The 20,483-nt window shown below is 32.8% G+C and overlaps 1 protein-coding gene across 4 annotated transcripts in view; it reads right to left on the bottom strand.

Moving 5' to 3' along the window:
- The window catches only part of ITCH (itchy E3 ubiquitin protein ligase), a 148,491-nt gene that overhangs the window by 23,583 nt on the left and 104,425 nt on the right, over nt 1-20,483 (bottom strand). For all 4 annotated transcript variants that reach the window (XM_023506927.2, XM_031953881.1, XM_031953879.1 and 1 more), the window contains one exon: nt 5,666-5,750. In XM_023506927.2, the coding sequence (XP_023362695.1) occupies nt 5,666-5,750 (85 nt within the window). The remainder of the gene's footprint in view (nt 1-5,665; nt 5,751-20,483) is intronic.

The raw sequence follows: 20,483 nt of genomic DNA, 5'->3' as shown, positions 1-20,483 counted from the left end.
AACACAATATGATATTGTTTATGCATGTACAATCATTTTTTTAAAAAGCTTTTTATTTAACAAGTTATATGGATGGGTAATTTTACAGCATTGACAATTGCCAAACTTTTTGTTCCAATTTTTCCCCTCCTTCCCCCACCCCTTCCCCTAGATGTCAGGATGATCAATACATGTTAAATATGTTAAAGTATAAATTAAATACAAAATAAGTATACATGTCCAAACCATTGTTTTGCTGATGTACAATCATTTTAAAAACATGTTTTCATATTTCTTATGTTGTGAAAGAAAAATCAGAACAAAAGGGAAAAATCAAAAGAAAAAACAAAAGATTTTTAAAAGATGAAAATGTGCTTTAATCCTTATTCCATCTCCACAGTTCTCTCTCTGTATGCAGATAGCATTTTCCTTCCCAAGTCTATTAGAATTGTTTCAGATTGTATTGCTGAGAAGAGCTAAGTCCATCATAGTTCATCATCACATGTTCTCTTGATTTTGCTACCAAGTACTTACTAGATTGATGATGAACATGAGGACAGCAATCAATCAATCAATTATTAAGCATCTACTATATTTTGGAACTGTGTAGTAAGCCCCGAGGATACAAGAAAAGGGAAAAAACAGTTCTGCTTTCAAGGCTTTCAAAACCTAATTCAAGTGACAATATGCAAATAGACCACGTACAGGACAAATTGGAGAAAATCAAGAGGGAAAGCACAAAATTAGAGAAGAGTTTAGGAAGGGTTCTTGTGGAAGATGGAATTTTAGTTAGTTTTTAAAGAAAGCCAAGGAGGTCAGAGACAGGAAAGCATTCCAGGAATGAAGGACAGCCAGGGAAAAGGCCTGGAGCCCAAGAGATGGAGCATCTTGTTTGTGAACGATTAACCAGGAGGCCAGTGTCATCTGAATCATAGACTAAATACACAGCAGGGAATAAGATATAAGATTAGAAAGGGAGCTAAGTTATAAAAATCTTTGCATAGTGAAGCAGAGAATTCAGTAGCTGATTTTGAAAGTGATAGGGAGGCACTGGAATTTATTGAGTAATGAAGCGACATGCTCACATCTTCATGGATGGATTTTTGTGAAGAGACAATTGAGGCAGGCAGATCCATCAGTAGGCTACTGTCATAGTCCAAGTGTCAGAGGATGAGGACAGAAAACTTAGAACAGAGGTGGGTATGGTATAGTTGAGAGGTGTTGTAAAGATGAAATCACAGGCATTGAGTCTCCTCTGTTGCTTTGGTAATAAACTGCCCTAGCCATTTGCACTTCCAATTTCTAAATTCAAGAGATTCATCTGATTTGTAAACCTCAGTTTGCTTTCCACTGCCCACTCCTGTCTTGTTCATGCATCACAATAAACTGAGACATTTCAGTTTAATAAACATGTGGAAGGAAACTCAGAAAGTATCTAATTATACTTTTATTATTTTATTAACATACTTTTAAAAAGTAACAAAGGAGTATGAAATAGAAAAAGGAAATTTTAATATAATCCTCTTTTTGTGTTCTACCATGTATGTGGAAAAGTTTTTTTGCCAGATTAAGTTCAAAAATTTTTAAAAAAAATTTTTTTAAGATTCTTCAAGATTAAATAACTACCAAAGATTCTGATAAAGGCCTCATTTCCAAAATATATAGAGAATTGACACAAATTTCTAGAAAATCAAGCCATTCTCCAATTGATAAATGGTCAAAAGATATGAAGATACCACTATACACCTCTCAGATTGGATAGGATGACAGGAAAAGATAATGATGAATGTTGGAGGGGATGTGAAAACTGGGACACTGATACAACATTGTTGGTGGAATTATATTCAAAAAGTTATCAAACTGTGCATACCCTTTGATCCAGCAGTGTTACTACTGAGATTATATCTCCCAAGGAGATATTAAAGGAGGGAAAGTGACCTATATGTGCAAGAATGTTTGTGGCTGCCCTCTTTGTAGTGGCAAGAAACTGGAAACTGAGTGGATGCCCATCAGCTGGAGAATGGCTGAATAAGTTATAGTACATGAATGTTATGGAATATTATTGTTCTGTAAAAAATGACCAGCAAGCAGGATGATTTCAGTGAGGCCTGTAGAGACTTACGTGAACTGATGCTGAGTGGCTGAGTGAAATGAGCAAAATCAGGAGATCATTAAACATTTCAACAATAATACTATATAATGATCAATTCTGATGGATGTGGTTCTCTTCAACAATGATATGATTCAAATCAGTTCCAATGGTTCAGTAATGAAGAGAATCAGCTACACTCGGAGAGAGAACTATGGGAAATGAGTATGGACCACAACATAGCATTTCACTGTTATTGTTTGCTTGCATTTTTGTTTTCCTTCTCAAGTTTTTTTTAACCTTCTTTCTACATCCGATCTTTCTTGAGCAGCAAGATAATTGTATATATGTATTGTATTTAACATATATGTTAACATATTTAACATGTATTGGACTACCTGCCATCTAGGGAGGGGGTGGGGGAAAAAAAGGGGGAAAGTTGGAATAGAAGGTTTTCTAAGGGTCAATGTTGAAAAAGTATCCATGCATATGTTTTGTAAATAAAAAGCTATATTAAAAAAAAAGATTAAATGACTACTGTTCTGTTGAAAAAGCAAAAGTTTAGCCTTGCTTTGGGCTGAGTTGGTTATTTACATTTTGTTTACATATGTATGTGTTTGTTTTATTTTTTTTTTTAATTTCAGAGGCAGAGTCAAAGTATCAGAGGAAAGGCAGGGACTCACCTGAGCTGTCCCAAATTTCCCTCCAAACAATTAAATAATGTCTCAAAATGAATTCTGGTGCAACAAAATCCACAAAATTATAGGGTGAAATAATTTTCCAGCTCAAGACAACTTAAGACCAGCAGGGTGAAATGGAATGCAGGCTGTATTCTGGCAATCAAGCCGCAAACCCTGGAAGCAACTGAATAGTTGCAGTGGCAGCTTTCAAATGTCTCAGTCCACAGAAGGTAAGGCGGTTAGACAATTACTCAGAAGAAGAATACAGTTTCCTTTGCTGGCATGGAATGCAGGACTCTATTGCATTGCCCATAGGTGAATCCAAGTCAGACCTCTAGGTTGCAGTCCTAGGGTGAGGAGAAGTACCAGCACCCCAAAGCTTTCTGTATGATCATAATTCCAGGGCAGAAAAGAGTATTTAGGTTCAAAGACAAGAACATAATCCAGATAAAGAGTAAACCTATTTCTCTCTTCAGATTATGCCACTTAGAAAGAAATAAAAACTTGCAGACTAGCTCTGAAAACAGCTGCACAAAAAACTAGAAGCTTAGACAGTACTCTCTTCACCCCAGGAATAGAGCCCAACTTTTAACATAGTAAGTTAAAAGTCAAGAAATAGGCTAGAAAAATGAATAAACCAAAGAACTTGGTCACAGAAAGCTCCTTTGGCTGACAGGGAAGATTAAAACACACACTCAGAAGACAAAGTCAAAACTGCCACATCCAAAGAAAAATATGAACTGTGCTCAGGCCACAAAAAGCTTAAAAAATCAAATTAAGAGAGGCAGAGGAAAAATTGGGAAAAGAAAATCAGGAAAAAAGAGTCATCTTGTTATAGGAGGTACAAAAAACTACTAATAATACCTTAAAAAACAGGTCAAAGGGTAAAAGCAGCACAAAAATACACCAAAGAGAATACCTTAAAAAGCAAAATTGGCCAAAAACCAGATCAAGAAGAGGGCGAGGAGGAGGGTGAGAAGAACGACAAGAAAATTAAGATTAAATAAGAAAAGTTTTTTATTCATTGCCCTTATAAATATTTCCAAAATGACTTATGCTGAAAATATATCAATTTAAACATTTCTCTCTAAAGCAAAATAAAAGTGATTAGATTTAGAATAATGATAAAGTAATAAAAATTATTTCTTGGCAGACTTATGCCTACAATAGAATATAATATTAACATGCTTTTCCCCCTTTGACAACATATTCCCCAACACATTTTTCTTTCAAAATTTTAGCAAGTGTTTTTGTACACCCAGTATCTAGGATAGTGCTCTGTATAAAGTAGGGGCTTAACATCTGTTTAACTGAATTGCATTATGAAAAAAAGTTGTGATGTCTCTGCAACTAGGAAAAGAGAATTCAGATTTGAAACCCATCTCAATAATGAATAATTAAATTTTAATTTTAAAAGGCTATGAAATTTATAAATGTGCCTGAAAGTTTTCATTGAATAAGCCATGTCAGATTGCTTGCTGTCTTGGGTGGGAAGGGAAAAAAAATTTGTAATACAAGGTTTTACAAAGGTGAATGTTGCGTGTGTTTAGAAAAATAAAATACTAACTAAAAAAAATGAAAATAATAAAAACAAACCAAAACAGTGGTCCCTCCTGGAACAATGGAGAAGATCCAAAGAAATATACCAGGGAGGAGATTTGCCCCACCCCCCAAAATATAAACAGGCTGCTCTGTGGAAACAATCAGTAAGATATAGTGATTAACTAGGTTGGGAACTTTTTACTTCATAAACAGTGTTGGGGGTTGAGGGAACCTTTGTTGATAAAGAATGGGGGAGGGAGAGGGGAAGAGATATAGCCCATGTTTAACTTGTTTGGGGAAGTGGGGAGGAGGGAGAGGGAAAAAACAAAGCAAAAAGTGAACAGCAGAGACCAAAAGAAAACTACAAGGAAGCAAAGAAAAGGTAGACAGTTCTGAATACAATATAATCTATTATATTATAATATTTATATATTAGATATAATAGATAATAGATAATATAATAACATATTCTGTTTTCTTGAAATACAAATTTATTGTTACTTATTTGGAATCTACTCATGTTTGGCTGTGCACTTTTTTTTTCCTATCGTGTATTTAAGGTTTTAATTAACTAATTAAAAATAAAGTGTTGTATTTAAAAAAAAAGAAAAAAGGCTGGGGGGCTGGACCTCCCTATCTTGCTCAAACCAGAAGCAGGGGACTGATCACACTGGAGTGACTAGGAATCTTTGAGCTCCACTTTCTCAATTTAGGCCAGCTTGTCTCTTCTTAGATGACATAGTACCTTGCTCCTATCCAATCTCTCCCATTCCTGATCCTTCAACTATTGGGGGCTAACCATATAAAATGGAGGACTGAATGCAGATTAGGTTTTGCTTAGCCCATCGCATCAGATTTCCTGGAAGCTGAAATAACCAGGTATATGCCGCCAGACCTGACCTCATATTGTTAAAGTAGAAGCTTTGTTATGAATTATTGTTCAAATGGAATAATTTGGAAAACACCATTATAAGGTTTAAAGGGATTAGCAAGTTATGATTTATATCTAGGTAGGTATCACCATGGATAGAACACTGGAACAGTAGTCAAGAAGACCTAAAATCAAATTTGATCAGAGAATGTGGGCAAGTCATTTAATCTGTTTGTCTCAATTTCCTCAAACATAAAATGGGGATGATAACAATATCTTCTATCCTCTCCAGAGATGTTTTGAGGACCAAATAAGGTAATATCTATAAATCACTTAGGACAGTGCCTGAAAAAGCAGACTTTTAATGAATATTTATTTCTTCCTCATACCCTTTATGGCTTATGCTTTTGCACATCTTTAAAATTCTTACAAAGAAAGAATTTAAATCTTTATCCAATTGAAACAAAAAAATTAAAAAATGAATCAAAAATTTAAAGTTCTTACCCCTGACTTCTGGGATCTTCCCACTGTGTAATACGTGTGTTGTGATTGACAAAATACACTCTGCCATTGTTATCTGTCCTCTTCTCTAAAACAAAACAAAACAGAAAATGTTTTAGTACAGCCTTATATTTCCCCCTAAAATCACATATAGAAAAGGCTTTAGAATTTGTTTAGTCCACTGTATTAATTTATCAACTATTTGCACCATAGACATGTTCATAAATGTATATTACTTCTAAAACAGATATAATTATCATTTAAATTTATTTTTCTGAATGTTAATATTACAAAATAATATGACTTATCTATCTTTGCATCTGTAGCTATTAAATTCATCGTGTTCAAAACAAATTATTTATCAATAATATGGAAATGTAAATTAGGAAGATATAGACAAAGCAATTGAAAAAACTATACATCAACATCATTAAAATACTCATCGATATTTTTGATCCAAGTAATTTAACATTAGAGTGGCATTTGAATCCATATTCTATTGACTCCAGGGATGATATTCTTTAGTATTACAATGCCTCTCAAGTTAATTCATCATTAGCAAAAGTATGAATGTTGCAAATTACATTAATAATTAGAGTACTAAGTACCAGAGATGGAATTTGACCTCAGAGCTTCTGATTTCAAGTCTATGCCACTATGCAAGATTATATTTGTAAACAAACCAACAAATCTTTAAGAAAATTAAGTATACTAATTTATGTTAAAAGCTTAGGGGCTTCTTTATTGAATCAAAGTGTCTAGCTAAGACCAAGAGCTGGCTTTTTATGCAAAAGAGAAACATTAGAAACCTTTTCCAATAATATGACAAATACAGCAAGAATACCCACTATGTCATATTAATAAAATGAAAATGGTAGTATAGCACTAGATATAAATGCTAGGGGTACAAAAAGTTTGCATCATTATTCTAATTAGGTTTAGAAACTACTCCCTAGCAATAATACAAGAAGAAACTTGAGGAAAAAACTAAAATTATTTCCGATTTCAAAATGATATATTTTAAGAAATTCCAAAGAACAGTAAAAACTGTAAAGACCATTAATAACCATTAAAAGAGTATTAAAAAATTTATTAAATGAATTAGTCCTTTAATAATTGTGGTACATGATTATAAAAAATAATAAGCAAAATAATTTCAGGAAAAATCTGGAAAATGCTCCATTAAGTCATGCAAAGCAAAACATACTGTGTACAAAGTAACAGCGATGTTCTGGGATAATCAGCTGTGAATAACATTGTTATTTTCAGCAATATAATGATTCAAAATTACTCCAAAGGACTCAGAATGAAAAATGCTTCCCATACCCAGAGAAAGAACTGGTCTGAATAGGGACTGTTTTTTTTTTTTTTTTTTTTTTTGGGGGGGGGAGGAGGTAGGAGGGAGAAGGGTAGAGAACTGTTTTCTTTTGAAACATGACTTTTATGGAAATGTTTTACATAATTTCACATATGCCTTCTCAATATATGGGATACAGATATAGAGAGAGAGAAAGGAAGAGAATCTGAAATTCAAAAGTTTTAAAAACAAATATTTTTAAAATTGTTTTACATATAACAGGGAAAACAAAATTTTAAATAAATTCATTAGCCTTTCCATATATTACTAACAAAACCCCAATAAGGAATGGATTTGAAGAAAAATTCTAATAGAACAGAAAGTATTAAATATCTGAAAATGAACTTAAAACAAAGGAAAGATACATAAAAATACCAATAAACACTTTCAAATAAATACACATTGACAAGTAAATTAATAGGAAAAAGGTGAAGAAATTAATATATGGTTTTGTAAGTAATTGTTTATTAGTGAATATTGTAGAATACACATGTATCTGTAGGAAGTCACTGACATTAAACACCATAATGCTTTTTTCTAAAGATTAAATTCTTGTTTTTTCATTTAGTTTAAGTAGAAAAGTTACACTTTTCTTTGTTCAGCTCCCTAAATATACTTTACCCAACAGGTACAGAAATTACATTAGTTAATCCACATGTTACATTAGTTAATCCACATGTCTCATAAAAGCAGCCATTCTAACCACAAATGTGCAGTTACAAAGACAATATTTCTAAGGCACTCTCATTTTGAGAGGCAGGATGACAGATCTGTTCTTAATCCAATCCAAGTTTAAGACTTGCTAACATCCTGCAAACTCCCCATTTTACACACTAACGCACCCACTATCCAAATGTTGGAATAGTGCCAAAATACACTCAATTTGCTTCAGAAGATACTTAACCTAACCACAAGTAAAGTGACCCATCCCATCTAATTCGATTATGTTCACAATAAGTCTAATAAAAGTTTTAATAAAATAAAAAAAAAATTAGCAGAGATTACAACTTAATAAGAAGAAAAATACACTATGACCAAATAAGATTTATAACAAGAATGAGGGCTGGTTCATTATCAATCAGGAAAATTACTACCATAATTAACTATATCAATAACAAAAACTAACAGAAATTATATAATCTCAACAGAAGCAGTAAAAGTTTTTGACAAAATATAGCACCCATTCCTATTTAAAAACACTAGAGAGAGGGGGACCTTGGTGTGTGCAATGATTAGAGCACCAGCCCCGTGTTCAAATTTGGCCTCAGACACTTAACATTTCCTAGCTTGTGACCCTGGGCAAATCAATTAACCCCAACTGTCTTAACACAACCAAAACAAAAACACTAGAGAGCATAGAAATAAAACGACTTTTCATTAAAATGATAAGCAGCATTTATCTAAAACCACCAGCAAATATTATAGATATCATTAAGGGTGAAACGATGATGTCCATTGTTACCACCATTATTCCCTAATATACTAGAAATGTTAGGTTTAGCAGTAAGAAAAAATAAAGGAATTAGGAATTAGAATAGCCAAGGAGGAGATAAAATGATCCCTCTTTGCAGATGATATGATGGTATACTTTTCATATACCATATATTCATATACCATAACTTATTCAGCCATTCTCAAACTGATGGGGATCCACTCAACTTCCAATTCCTTGCCACGACAAAAAGGTCTGCCACCAACATTTTTGCACATGTGGGTCCCTTTCCCTCTTTTAAGATCTCTTTGGGATATAAGCCCAGTACAAACACTGCTGGATCAAAGGGTATGCATGGTTTGATAATCTTTTGGGTATAGTTCCATATTGTTCTCCAGAATGTTTGGATCAGTTCACAACTCCACCAACAATGTATTAGTAGCCCAGTTTTTCCACATCCCCGCTAACATTTATCATTCTGTAATCTTAGCCAATCTGAGAGATATATAGAGGTACTTTGGATTTCTCTGATCAATAGTGATTAAGAGCATTTTTTCATATGACTAGAAATGGTTTTAATTTCTTCATTTGAAAATTGTTTATATCCTTTGACCATTTGTATGAATCCTAGAGAATCATTCAAAAAATCTACTTGAAATAATTAACAACTTTAGCAAAGTTGCAGAATATAAAATAAATTCATACAAACATCAGCATTCCTATATATATATATATTACTAACAAAATTCAATAGCAGGAGATAGAAAGAAAAATTCCACTTATGTAGAAACAAAATAAATTTGCATTTCTACATTTATTATCTTACCATATAAGAATGTATACAATTTAATTTTATTGAACTTTTGTGATTACTCTACCTTGATCTGGAAGCTCTGAAATTAGTCTATACATTCTAGGAGATTTTACTTTGGAATCTCTTTCAAGAGGTAGATTTCTTTTAATTTCTATTTTACCCTCTGATTAGGCGTTTTCCTTTTAACATTCTTGAAAGACGACACCTAAGTTCTTTTATTTGATCATGGGCTTTCAGGTAATAAAGTAGTTCTTGAATAATCTCTCCTCAATATATTTTCTAAGTCAGTTGCTTTTTGATGAAATATTTCACACTTTGTCCTATTTTTTCATTCTTGTGATTTTCCTTTATTGCTTCTCGATGTCACACAGAGTCATTAAGCTTTCCAATTTTTAAGGAAATATTTTTAAATCACTTTTTTCATTAAGCCAGTTTTTTAAGGAGTCCTTTTCTTCAATGAATTTTTTATGCTTCTTTTACCATTAGCCCAATTCTGTTTTCTAAGATGTTAGTTTTTTTCTGATTTTTTTAGTATCTCTTTTTATTAAGCAGTTAGTTCATTCTTCTTAATTTTCTTATACTATTTGAATTTCTCTTCCCAACTTTTCTTCTACTATCCTCATTTCTTTAATTCTTCCAGAAATTCTTGTTGGACTTCAGTTCAATAAGCAATTCTCCTTCAAGCATTGGTTGTAGCTGTTTTCACGTTATTGTCTATGGTGATAGGAAAATATCACCATAGTAACCTTTTATAATTGACTTTTGCTGCTGTTTGCTCTTTTTTTGGCTTATTTGTTGACTATGAACTTTATGTTAAAGTCAGGCTCTCCTCAATTTAGGATTAGGGTGTATGGCATTGTCCTAAAATTCAGATTTTTTGTGCTGCTGTTTTCAGAGTTGGTACTAGAGAGAAACAAGTTTTCAGTGCTTTTCAAAGGAAAGGTAGTGTGATCACTAGTCTCCTGATCTGTGCTCTAGTGTTTATCTAAAAAGCACCCCTGCTTCTCTAGCTGCCTTCCTCTTGGCTTTCAGTGTGCCCAGGGCCCCTGTTCTCTGGCAGTCACAAATGCTAGTGCTCCTCTGTGCCTTGGAACTCTGACCAGGTCCCCTGTTTCCTCATGATTTTTAGATGATAAATTCATTCTGCTTGGGAACTATTTCTCAGAATTGCATATAAAGAAAAGTTGCAAATCAGCAAACCAACTACAACAGTGCCTGCAAAGGATTTCTTAAAATTTTTTCTAATTGTTCTTCACCATCTCTGGGCTGAGAGCGCCACATCTGTTTCTGCTGCTGTCACAGCAATTCCCAGAGCCTGCTGCTAGAGCTGCAATCAAACCTGCTCTTAACTGGCTCTCTTCCCTATGTCACAGACCTCTCTCACCAATCGCCCAAGCTGTCTTATCCGGGGGGAAAAATATCTCACCCTGTCCTATTCTATCTAAGGGGTTATTTTGCTTAGAAGAGAATACACTACCTCTAAGCCACCTTCTTGGCTCCACCCACCATTTTAACTTTAACAATGATTTCTTTTTTCTTTTTCTTTTTTAAATAGGAGGGCTTTAGACTTCAGCTTAAACTCTGTTTTCTTTTGAGAATGAATCTGCCTTCTTGTTTTAACCCAAAAACACTCCTTTTAAAAGGCATTAAGGACCATTCTCTTCTATCAACATTTTCTTTTCCCCTTATTTCTTTTGCTATTAATTTCTGAAATCATTTTATTCTACAAACTGAATTTCAGTTCAAAGAAGACATATCTTGTTTCTAATTATGTCTGTTTTATTAACAAGTTAGAATATTTTAAAATATCTTTGTGTAAACTTGGCTAAAAATGCATTTATCTGATGGGTATTTTAAAGATAATAAAAGAGGTCAAAATTGTTATTTCAAGAGTAGTTAACCAGAGGCAGTAAGGTACAGAGAAAGTGTTGGACTTTCAGATAGAAGACTGGGTTTAAACTTCAAATCAGATTACTGTATGACTATGAATAAATCATTTACTCTAAAGTCTCAGTTTCTTCAACTGTAAAACTGATAGGATTCTAGTAGTCATTATCCCAGAATTTGTGGTGAGAGGCAAATAAGATAATTTATGTCATGTGCTTTGCAATTCTTAACATCTAATGTCATCTAAGATATAAAACTTCTATTTTCAAGGGCAGATTCAAGATGTCAGAATAAAAGGAAGCAGTGGAATTCAATGCCTGTTGACAGCTCATCCAAACAGAGCTATAAAATACACAGACTGAAGTCCAGTGGAGAAATCAAGAAAAAGTCCTTTGTTTAGTCCAATTCATCATAGGTAAATAAACAGAAGTTTGAAGATATTGAGGAGAGGAACAGGACAAGAACATTCAAGATGCAAAGCACTTGAGAGCTTATATGCCAGCACAAACGAAGGTTCCAATTTCATACTGGGATAGCCCCACACCCAAACTGGAGCACTGGAAATATATCACAGGAAAAAATACTGTAAGCATCTAGAAAGAAAGAATTCAAGTATCAAGGAACCACAGCCAAGATTACATCTGATTTAACAGCCAACATAACAAGACTATTGCCTTATGGCAAGTTGGAATACAATGATCCAGAATGCAAAGAATAAGGGTTTATAATCAAGAATAATTTACCCAATACAATGAAATAATCTTAGAGAGAAAAATGGACCTTTAATGAAAGCATTATTGATGAAAGGGCTAAACCTATAAAGAAACCAAAGTTCAAACACAAGTGAAAAGAAACAGAAAAGCTAAATTTCAATAAACAAGAATAAAATACTTATAACATGGGGTGATGATACATATATCCGTTCTACACACTGCCATAGTCAAAGATCATAGAGGGATTCCAATTAGACACAGCCTGGGAGTAATTCTATTACATCTTGATAATTTATGAAAAGAGAAGGAAAGAAGAATATATTAGGTAGGGGAAGAGGGAGATGAAAGTTGGGGGAAATTAGGAGATATTGATATAAATAAGAAGGGGATGAGGGAATGACTGAAATTGAACCTCTTTCTCATTTGAATGGATCGAAGGAAGACAGACGAACACACACACACAGTTTTAGTTAACAGGAAAATTAAAGAGAAAGAAGAGAAGGGATATGTAAGGCAGAATTAGAGAACAGTTTAAGAAATTAATTGTAAGCAAAACAAACTCTTATGGATATACAAGAATATTTATAACTTTTTAAAGAAGTAAACAATGAGAAACTAAGGGAAAGCTTATATAGGAATGAACAAACAAGTTATGGTATATAAATGTGACAAAATGCTGAAGTGTATTGTCAATATAATGACCAACTAAGATTCAAGGGGATGAAAGAGAGAATATGCTACCTACTTTCTTTTTTTTTTTTTTTTTTTTTTTATTAAATAACTTTTTATTGACAGAACCTATGCCAGGGTAATTTTTTACAACATTATCCCTTGCACTCACTTCTGTTCCGATTTTTCTCCTCCCTCCCTCCACCCTCTCCCCAAAGATGGCAAGCAGTCCTATACATGTTAAATAGATTACAGTAGATCTTGGATACAATATATGAGTGCAGAACCGAACATTTTTCTTGTTGCTCAGGGAGAATTGGATTTAGAAGGTATAAATAATCTGGGAAGAAGAACAAAAATGCAAGTTTACATTCATTTCCTAGTGTTCTTTCTTCGGGTGTAGCTGCTTCTGTCCATCCTTGATCAATTAAAACTAAGTTAGATCTTGTCTTTCTTGAAGAAATCCACTTCCATCAGAATACATCCCCATACAGTATCGCTGTTGAGGTATATAATGATTTCCTGGTTCTGCTCATTTCGCTCAGCATCAATTCATGTAAGTCTCACCAATCCTCTCTGTATTTGTCCTGCTGGTCATTTCTTACAGAACAATAATATTCCATAACATTCATATACCACAATTTACTCAACCATTCTCCAATTGATGGGCATCCATTAATTTTTCAGCTTCTGGCCACTACAAACAGGGCTGCCACAAACATTTTGGCACATACTGGTCCCTTTCCCTTTTTTAGTATCTCTTTGGGGTATAAGCCCAGTAGAGACACTGCTTGCTACCTGCTTTCTAACAGAGCTCAAAATGTAGCATGAAACTATTTTGGGGATACTGTCAATGTGGAAATTTGTTTTGATTGAATATACATTTTTTTTTAAATCAGAAAAAATTTTACATTCTCCATAATTTTCCAAATAGTATTTATTTTCAATCATAATTTTAAAAGTCAAGAGAACACTTTTAATTTCTTGATTAAAGAGAAAAATTTATTTTAGATGCCTCCACTAAAGACCTATTCTGATGCCTCATGGAATACTTGTAAAAACCCGATAATCTCAAACAATAAACCAGTGCAGTAGAAAATCTGATAGATTCTATATTGTTTGTGTGGAAAGCTTTTGCTAATGAAGTTTTTCATGATAATCCAAGGGGGAACATAGAAATTATTTAATGATTTTTTAAAGCAGTAAATATTTGTTCAATTATGTTATATATCTTTCCTCTATGATAACAATATGGATGTTTAGAGAATTATGGGTCTCTTTTTCCAACAATTCAAAATTGTCCTGATCATATGCATTTTGACTTTGGAATTCTTACAATTTACATCAAACTCAGAAAATATGTGCCTGCTTATCAACAAACTGTTTCCAAACGACAGTGAAGGTAAACAGAATATCAATTATTGGTCAAACCCATGAATGTATTTTCATTTGAATATTGTATACTATACCAGAGTAGTTCCTTTATTCCCTTTTGTTAATTGTATCTTATCATCTGCATAATCATATGATCAAAATGTCAACAAATGTCTGAGTTCTTGTAATATAGCACAAAAGTCAGGCTGTTTGAAAACCATGAGTTAGTCATGTGTATTACAAACCATCTTGAAGCCAGAAGAGACTATCCCTCACAAATGTTCTGCATAAACAAATTTTCTATTGCTTCTCATTGTAGTACTGAAGCTATTTTGCAATTTAAATTTAACCACTACTTGTGTAGTTATAATTCAATCTGACCATAATCTGTCAGATCAAGTGACTGGTAAAATTGGTCATTCATTTTAGTAGTGTCTCTGAAAGTATAGTTAGTGCACAAGTAGTAGAAGAAATGAAAAGTCACATCTGAATGTGGCACTGTTTTTTAAAAAATATATATATATGTGTTATTATAAATATTACTAAAAACAGCAAAATATGCAACTGAAATTTAAGTATACTTAAATCTCTTAGTACACCTCACTTGTTATTAGACAGCAGTATATTATCTTACATCATAAACTATCCATTTTTTATATATTGATTAGATGTGCTAAAAATTTTAAATACAATTCCAACTCTCTGCAAGAGAGCTTACCAATTCTACTAATTCCTGCCACTCATCTGTACAAGTAAACATTTTTACTTTATTCATAATTTAAAGAAAATACAGACATAAACTCAATGCACAACTAGATTTAAGACTGTTTTTGATTGGTGCTGAGCTAGATATTGCAAATTTTTGTTCAAATAAAAAAGGTCAACAATTCAGTAATTAAATTCATAATGTTGGAGGAGAAGTGGGAAAACTGGGACACTGATTCATAGTTGGTGGAATTGTGAACACATCCAGCCATTCTGGAGAGCAATTTGGAACTATCCTCAAAAAGATATCAAACTGTGCATACCGTTTCATCCAGCAATGTTACTTCTGGGCTTATATGCCAAAGATATTTTAAAGAAGGGAAAGGGATTCACATGTGCAAAAATGTTTGTGGCAGCCCTCTTTGTAGTAACCGGAAACTGGAAACAGAGTGGATGCCCATCAATTGGAGAATGGTTGAAATAAACTGTGGTATATGAATATTATGGAATATTATTGTACTATAAGAAATGACCAGTGGGATGATTTCAGAAAGGCCTGGAAAGACTTACATGAACTGATGCTGAGTGAAATGAGCAGGACCAGGAGATCATCATATACTTCAATAACAATACATGATGATCAGTTCTAATGGATGTGGCCATCTTCAACAATGAGATGAACCAAATCAGTTCCAATAGAGCAGTAATGAACTGAACCAGCTACAACCAGTGAAAGAACTCTGGGAGACGACTATGAACCACACTACATAGAATTGCCAATCCCTCTATTTTTGTCCGCCTGCATTTTTGATTTCCTTTACAGGTTAATTGTACACTATTTCAAAGAATGATTATTTTTGTACAGCAATATAACTGTATGGACATGTATACATACATTGTATTTAACATACTTTAACATGTTTAACATGTATTGGTCTACTGCCATCTGGGGGACAGAGTAGGGGAAAGGAGGGAAAAAACTGGAACAAAAGGTTTTGCAATTGTCAATGCTGAAAAATTACCCATGCATATATCTTGTAAATAAAAAGCTATAATAAAAAAATAAAGAAAATAAAACTATGAAGGAATTAAAAAAAACAATTAAATTCATATTTGATTAGTATATTATATCAAACATCTTCCAAGCTCTAAAACTTACTTCACTAACTGTTATTTCTACTCAGCTAAACTTCTCAAGAAATTTAATGAGATCTTGTAGATAACAGAGTATATGAAATCTTGTTGGATTATTTCTTTGAATTCTTACAGAACTTCTCAAAAAAAAGTGTTCATAATTATTTTGCAATTAGTTTTAACTATTATCAGTACAATAAAATAGTTTCTAATTATATGAATTTTAATTTGCAACTGGGGGGGCCCCCAGTTATCACTGTAGTTACTATAAGCACATAATGAATAAATTTTGATACTAGTGAACTGCTTTGGGAATTCACAATACATTTTTAAAGTTGAAAGCAGAGGAACAAAAGTATTAGGAAACACTAGTATATGTAATCAATTTATGTTTTATTATATAAGGACCAACTAAATGTACAGAAAATCATCAAAAAAATAATCATTGTTAATCCTTTTTTGGGGGCTACAGCATATCATGAAACCAATCATAATGTAGTTGCTTCTGATATAAATTAGGGTCTAAATTCCACACCAACAATCATAATTTATCTTTGAAAATCCTTTATATCAATTACAAAATAATACAGATTTTAAACACTTATTGCTGGAAAAGCCTTAGGATCAAAGAAGCAACTTTTCTCACAAATAAAGTCAGATCTAAACAACTGGAAAAATATCAAATGTGCATGGGTAGACTGAGGTAATACAACAAAAATGACAATTCTATTTAAATTAATCAACTTGTTCAGTGCCGTACCAAATTACCAAAAATTATTTTATATATTTGAAAAAATAGTTTAAAAATTGATCTGGAAGAACAAAAGGTCAAGAATTTCAATGGAATTAATGAAAAAAAAAAAAGGAAAGAAAGAAAAATGGTCTAGGCATAGCAGACCTAAAACTGTATTATAAAGTCATCAAAACCATTTGATAATGGCCAAGAGAGAGTGTGGTGGAACAGTGAAAGATTAGATACATGAGCCATAATAGTAATTATAATAATCTAGTGTTTAATAAACCCAAAGACTCCACCTTCTTGGATAAGAACCCATTATTTGACAAAATTGGCTGGAAAAAACTGGATAATAGTTTGTGAAAAACTAGGCATACACCAAAATCTCACACCATATACCAAGATAAAGTGGAAATTGGTTGATAATTTAGACATAATAACACTATAAGCAAATTAGGAAAGAGAGCAAAGGATAGTCAGATTTAGACCTGCCATATTTAGGGAGAAGAAAGGAATCTATGATCCAACAAGAAATTTAAAACATTATGAAACAGAAATTGGATAATTTTGATTACATTAAATTAAAAAGGTCTGTACAGACAAAACCAAAGTAGCCAAGATTATAAAGGAAGCAGAAAGTTAGGGAACCATTAGTCACTGATAAAGATCTCATTTCTAAAATACAGAGAGAATCAAGTCAAATTCATAAGAACACAAGTCTTTTCCCACCTGAGAAGTAGTCAAAGGATATGACAAGAATTTTAAGATGAAGAATTTAAAGTTATTTCTAGTCATATGAAAACATGCTTAAAATCATTATTGATTAGAGAAATGCAAATTAAGGCAACACTGAAGGACAGCCTTATATCTCTGACTGGCTAAGATGACAGGAAAAGATAATGATAGATACTGGAGGGGACATAAGAAAACTAAAAACATTAATATATTATTGGTATTGTGAACAGATCCAGGCATTCTGGAGAGCAATTTGAATTATGTCCAAAGAAGCTAGCAGTCAGGATCTGTAGGTCAAAAAGATCATAAAAGAAGGAAAAGGATTCACATGTATAAAAATGTTTGTAGCAGCTCTTTTTGTGGTGGCAAGGAATTGAAAATTGAGTGGATATCTATCTATCAATTGGGGAATGGCTAAATAAGTTATGGTATATAAATATAATGGAATACTACTGTTCTTTTTTTTTAATTTTTTTTTATTTATTTTTTATTTTTTTATTTAATAGCCTTTTATTTACAGGTTTTATGTATGGGTAACTTTACAGCATTAACAATTGCCAAACCTCTTGTTCCAATTTTTCACCTCTTACCCCCCTTTCCCCTCCCCCAGATGGCAGGATGACCAGTAGATGTTAAATATATTAAAATATAAATTAGATACACAATAGGAATACTACTGTTCTATAAGAAATGGTGAACAGGCAGATTTCAGAAAAGCTTGGAAATACATGAACAGATGCTGAGCAAAGTGATTAGAATCAAGAGAACATTGTACATAGTAACAAGATTATGTGATGATCTGATATACTTTGCTCTTCTCAGCAATACAGTAATCTAAGACAATTCCAACAGACTTAGGATGGAAGATGCCATCCATGTTCAACAAGAGCTATGGAGACTGAATGTGGATTAAAGCATTTTCACCTTTTTCCCCCTTGTTTGCTTTTTTCTTTTGGTTTTTCCCTTTTGTCCCGATTTTTCTTTCATATAATGACTAATAGGGGCAGCTAGGTGGCACAGTGGATAGAGCACCAGCCCTGAAGACAAAAGGACCAGAGTTCAAATCTCATCTCAGACACTTAAAACATCCCAGCTGTGTGACCCTGGGCAAGTCACTTAACTCCAATTGCCACAGTTAAAAAAAAAAAAAAAAAAAAAAGAGTACTTCTCATATAATGACTAATATGGAAATATGAATGAATAATATGGAAATGTCCTATATTAGACTGCTTCATGTCTTGGGGAGGGAAGAGGGTAAGGGAGGAAGGAAGAAAAAATATGGACCTCAATACCTTACAAAATAAATGTTGAAAACTATCTTTATGTATAATTGTAAAAATAAAATACTATTGAGAAAACAAACAAAAGTGGGGGAAAAAGAAAAAATGATAATATCATGTCAATAAGTTGAATGCCAGGCATTGTATTAAGATACTAAGATACAAAGAAAGCCTCCCAATCAAAAAGAAAAAAAAAAATTACCATTTCCAAAGAACTCATATTCTAATGGGGAATACAAATGCAAACAATAACATACAAATAAAATATATACAGGATAAACAGGAGATAATCTCCGAAGAAAAGCACTAAGATAAAGATGTATTGGAATGGCTTTTTATAGAGGTTGGACTTTCCTATAGACTTGAAGCAAGCCAAGGAAAACAAAAGTAGGATATGAGAAGGAAGAATTCTAGGAATAAGGAACAGCCAGTGAAAATGGTCTGAGTCAGGAGATGGAAGGTCATATGAGAAGAACCAAGCAGCAAAGGTCACTGGATTGCACAATATGGAGGAGTGGGACCAGGAACAAGAAATGTAGGAAGAGGTCAGGTTTTGAAAGATATGAATTCCAAAGAGAGAATTTTACATGATACTGGAAGTAATAGGAAACCACTAGAATCTACTAAATGGTGAGGATTAAGTGATGGCATGAAAGATTTAAAAAAATGAATCTGACAACTGGCTAGAGGTAGCTTAGATTGAGGAGATATTTCACAGAGATTGACCAAAAGTTTATTGTACATAAGACAGCTGTGACAGAGTGAGGGTCTATACTAGAGTAGTGTCAATGTTAGAGGAGAGAAGGGGACAATATGTAGGAGAGCTATAATAAAGGGAGACAAGAATTGCGTATTGACTGGATATGGAGATAAGAGAATGAAGGAATCAAAGATGACAACTAAGTTTAGAGCTTAGGGGACTGAAAGGATGATGGTTCTCTTAAAAGTCTCTTGAAAATAGGAGTTTTTAATGACTCTTTTCAACAACGATATGAGTAAGGCTAGTTCCAATGAGCTTGTGATAAAGAGAGACATCTACACCCAGAGAGAGGACTGTGGGAACTGCATGTGGATGACAACACAACATTTTCACTCTTTTTGTTCTTGTTCGGTTACATTTTGTTTTCTTACTCATTTTCTTTCCTCATGCTGCAAGAGAATTGTATAAATATGTTCGCACATATTGGATTTAACATATATTGGATTGCTTACCATCTAGGGGAGGGAATGGAGAGGAGGGGAAAATCTGAAACACAAGGCTATGCAAGGATCAATGCTGAAAAATTATCCATGCATATATTTTGAAAATAAAAAGCTTTTTAAAAATTATTTTTAAAGTTTCATTTATTCCTTTATTTGGTTGTCAACAAAAATGAATGTAATTTTACAAAGCTTCTTCTAAAACAAATGATTTTTGTATTTCTTGCTAACATATTGGTTATTTTTGTATTTTCTTATTAAACTAATATTGTATTCTTGTTATAAATCCAACCTAAAAAAAAAAAAAAAGAAAAGAAAAGAAAAGAAAAAAAAAGAAAATAGGAGTTTTGAATCCAAGGGTTTTATAGAGAGGTTTCAGGAAGAGAATAATAAACTTGGATGGAAAGGAGAAAAAATAATCACATCTCCCCTTTGCCCCCATATAAATGATTTTCTCTGAAAATCTATTTCAATTTATTACCTCTATTTTATTTAATTTCTATCTATATTTATCATACTTAATTTGTTTAATATCTACTTTATTTAAATCTAATTTATTTAATGAGAATGTAAATTTATTTAACATAAATTCCTTAAGCTTCACCAAGCTGTTCAAGGGGTCCATGATACAAAAAGTTTAAGAATCTTAACTTTAAAAGAAAGGTAGTCTCTATGAGAAAGTATCTGAAATGGCTACTTTGGAAACAACTGCATATAAATTTTGTAACAACTAGGAGAAGGACAAGAACCAAGCTGTCCATTCATAAAGAATCAGGAAAAAATTA

This window comes from Sarcophilus harrisii, chromosome 2 (assembly GCF_902635505.1).
Source record: "Sarcophilus harrisii chromosome 2, mSarHar1.11, whole genome shotgun sequence".
Taxonomy (NCBI): Eukaryota; Metazoa; Chordata; class Mammalia; order Dasyuromorphia; family Dasyuridae; genus Sarcophilus; species Sarcophilus harrisii.
The sequence above is the reverse complement of the archived record's forward strand: the minus strand, read 5'-3'. Positions and strand labels throughout refer to the sequence as shown.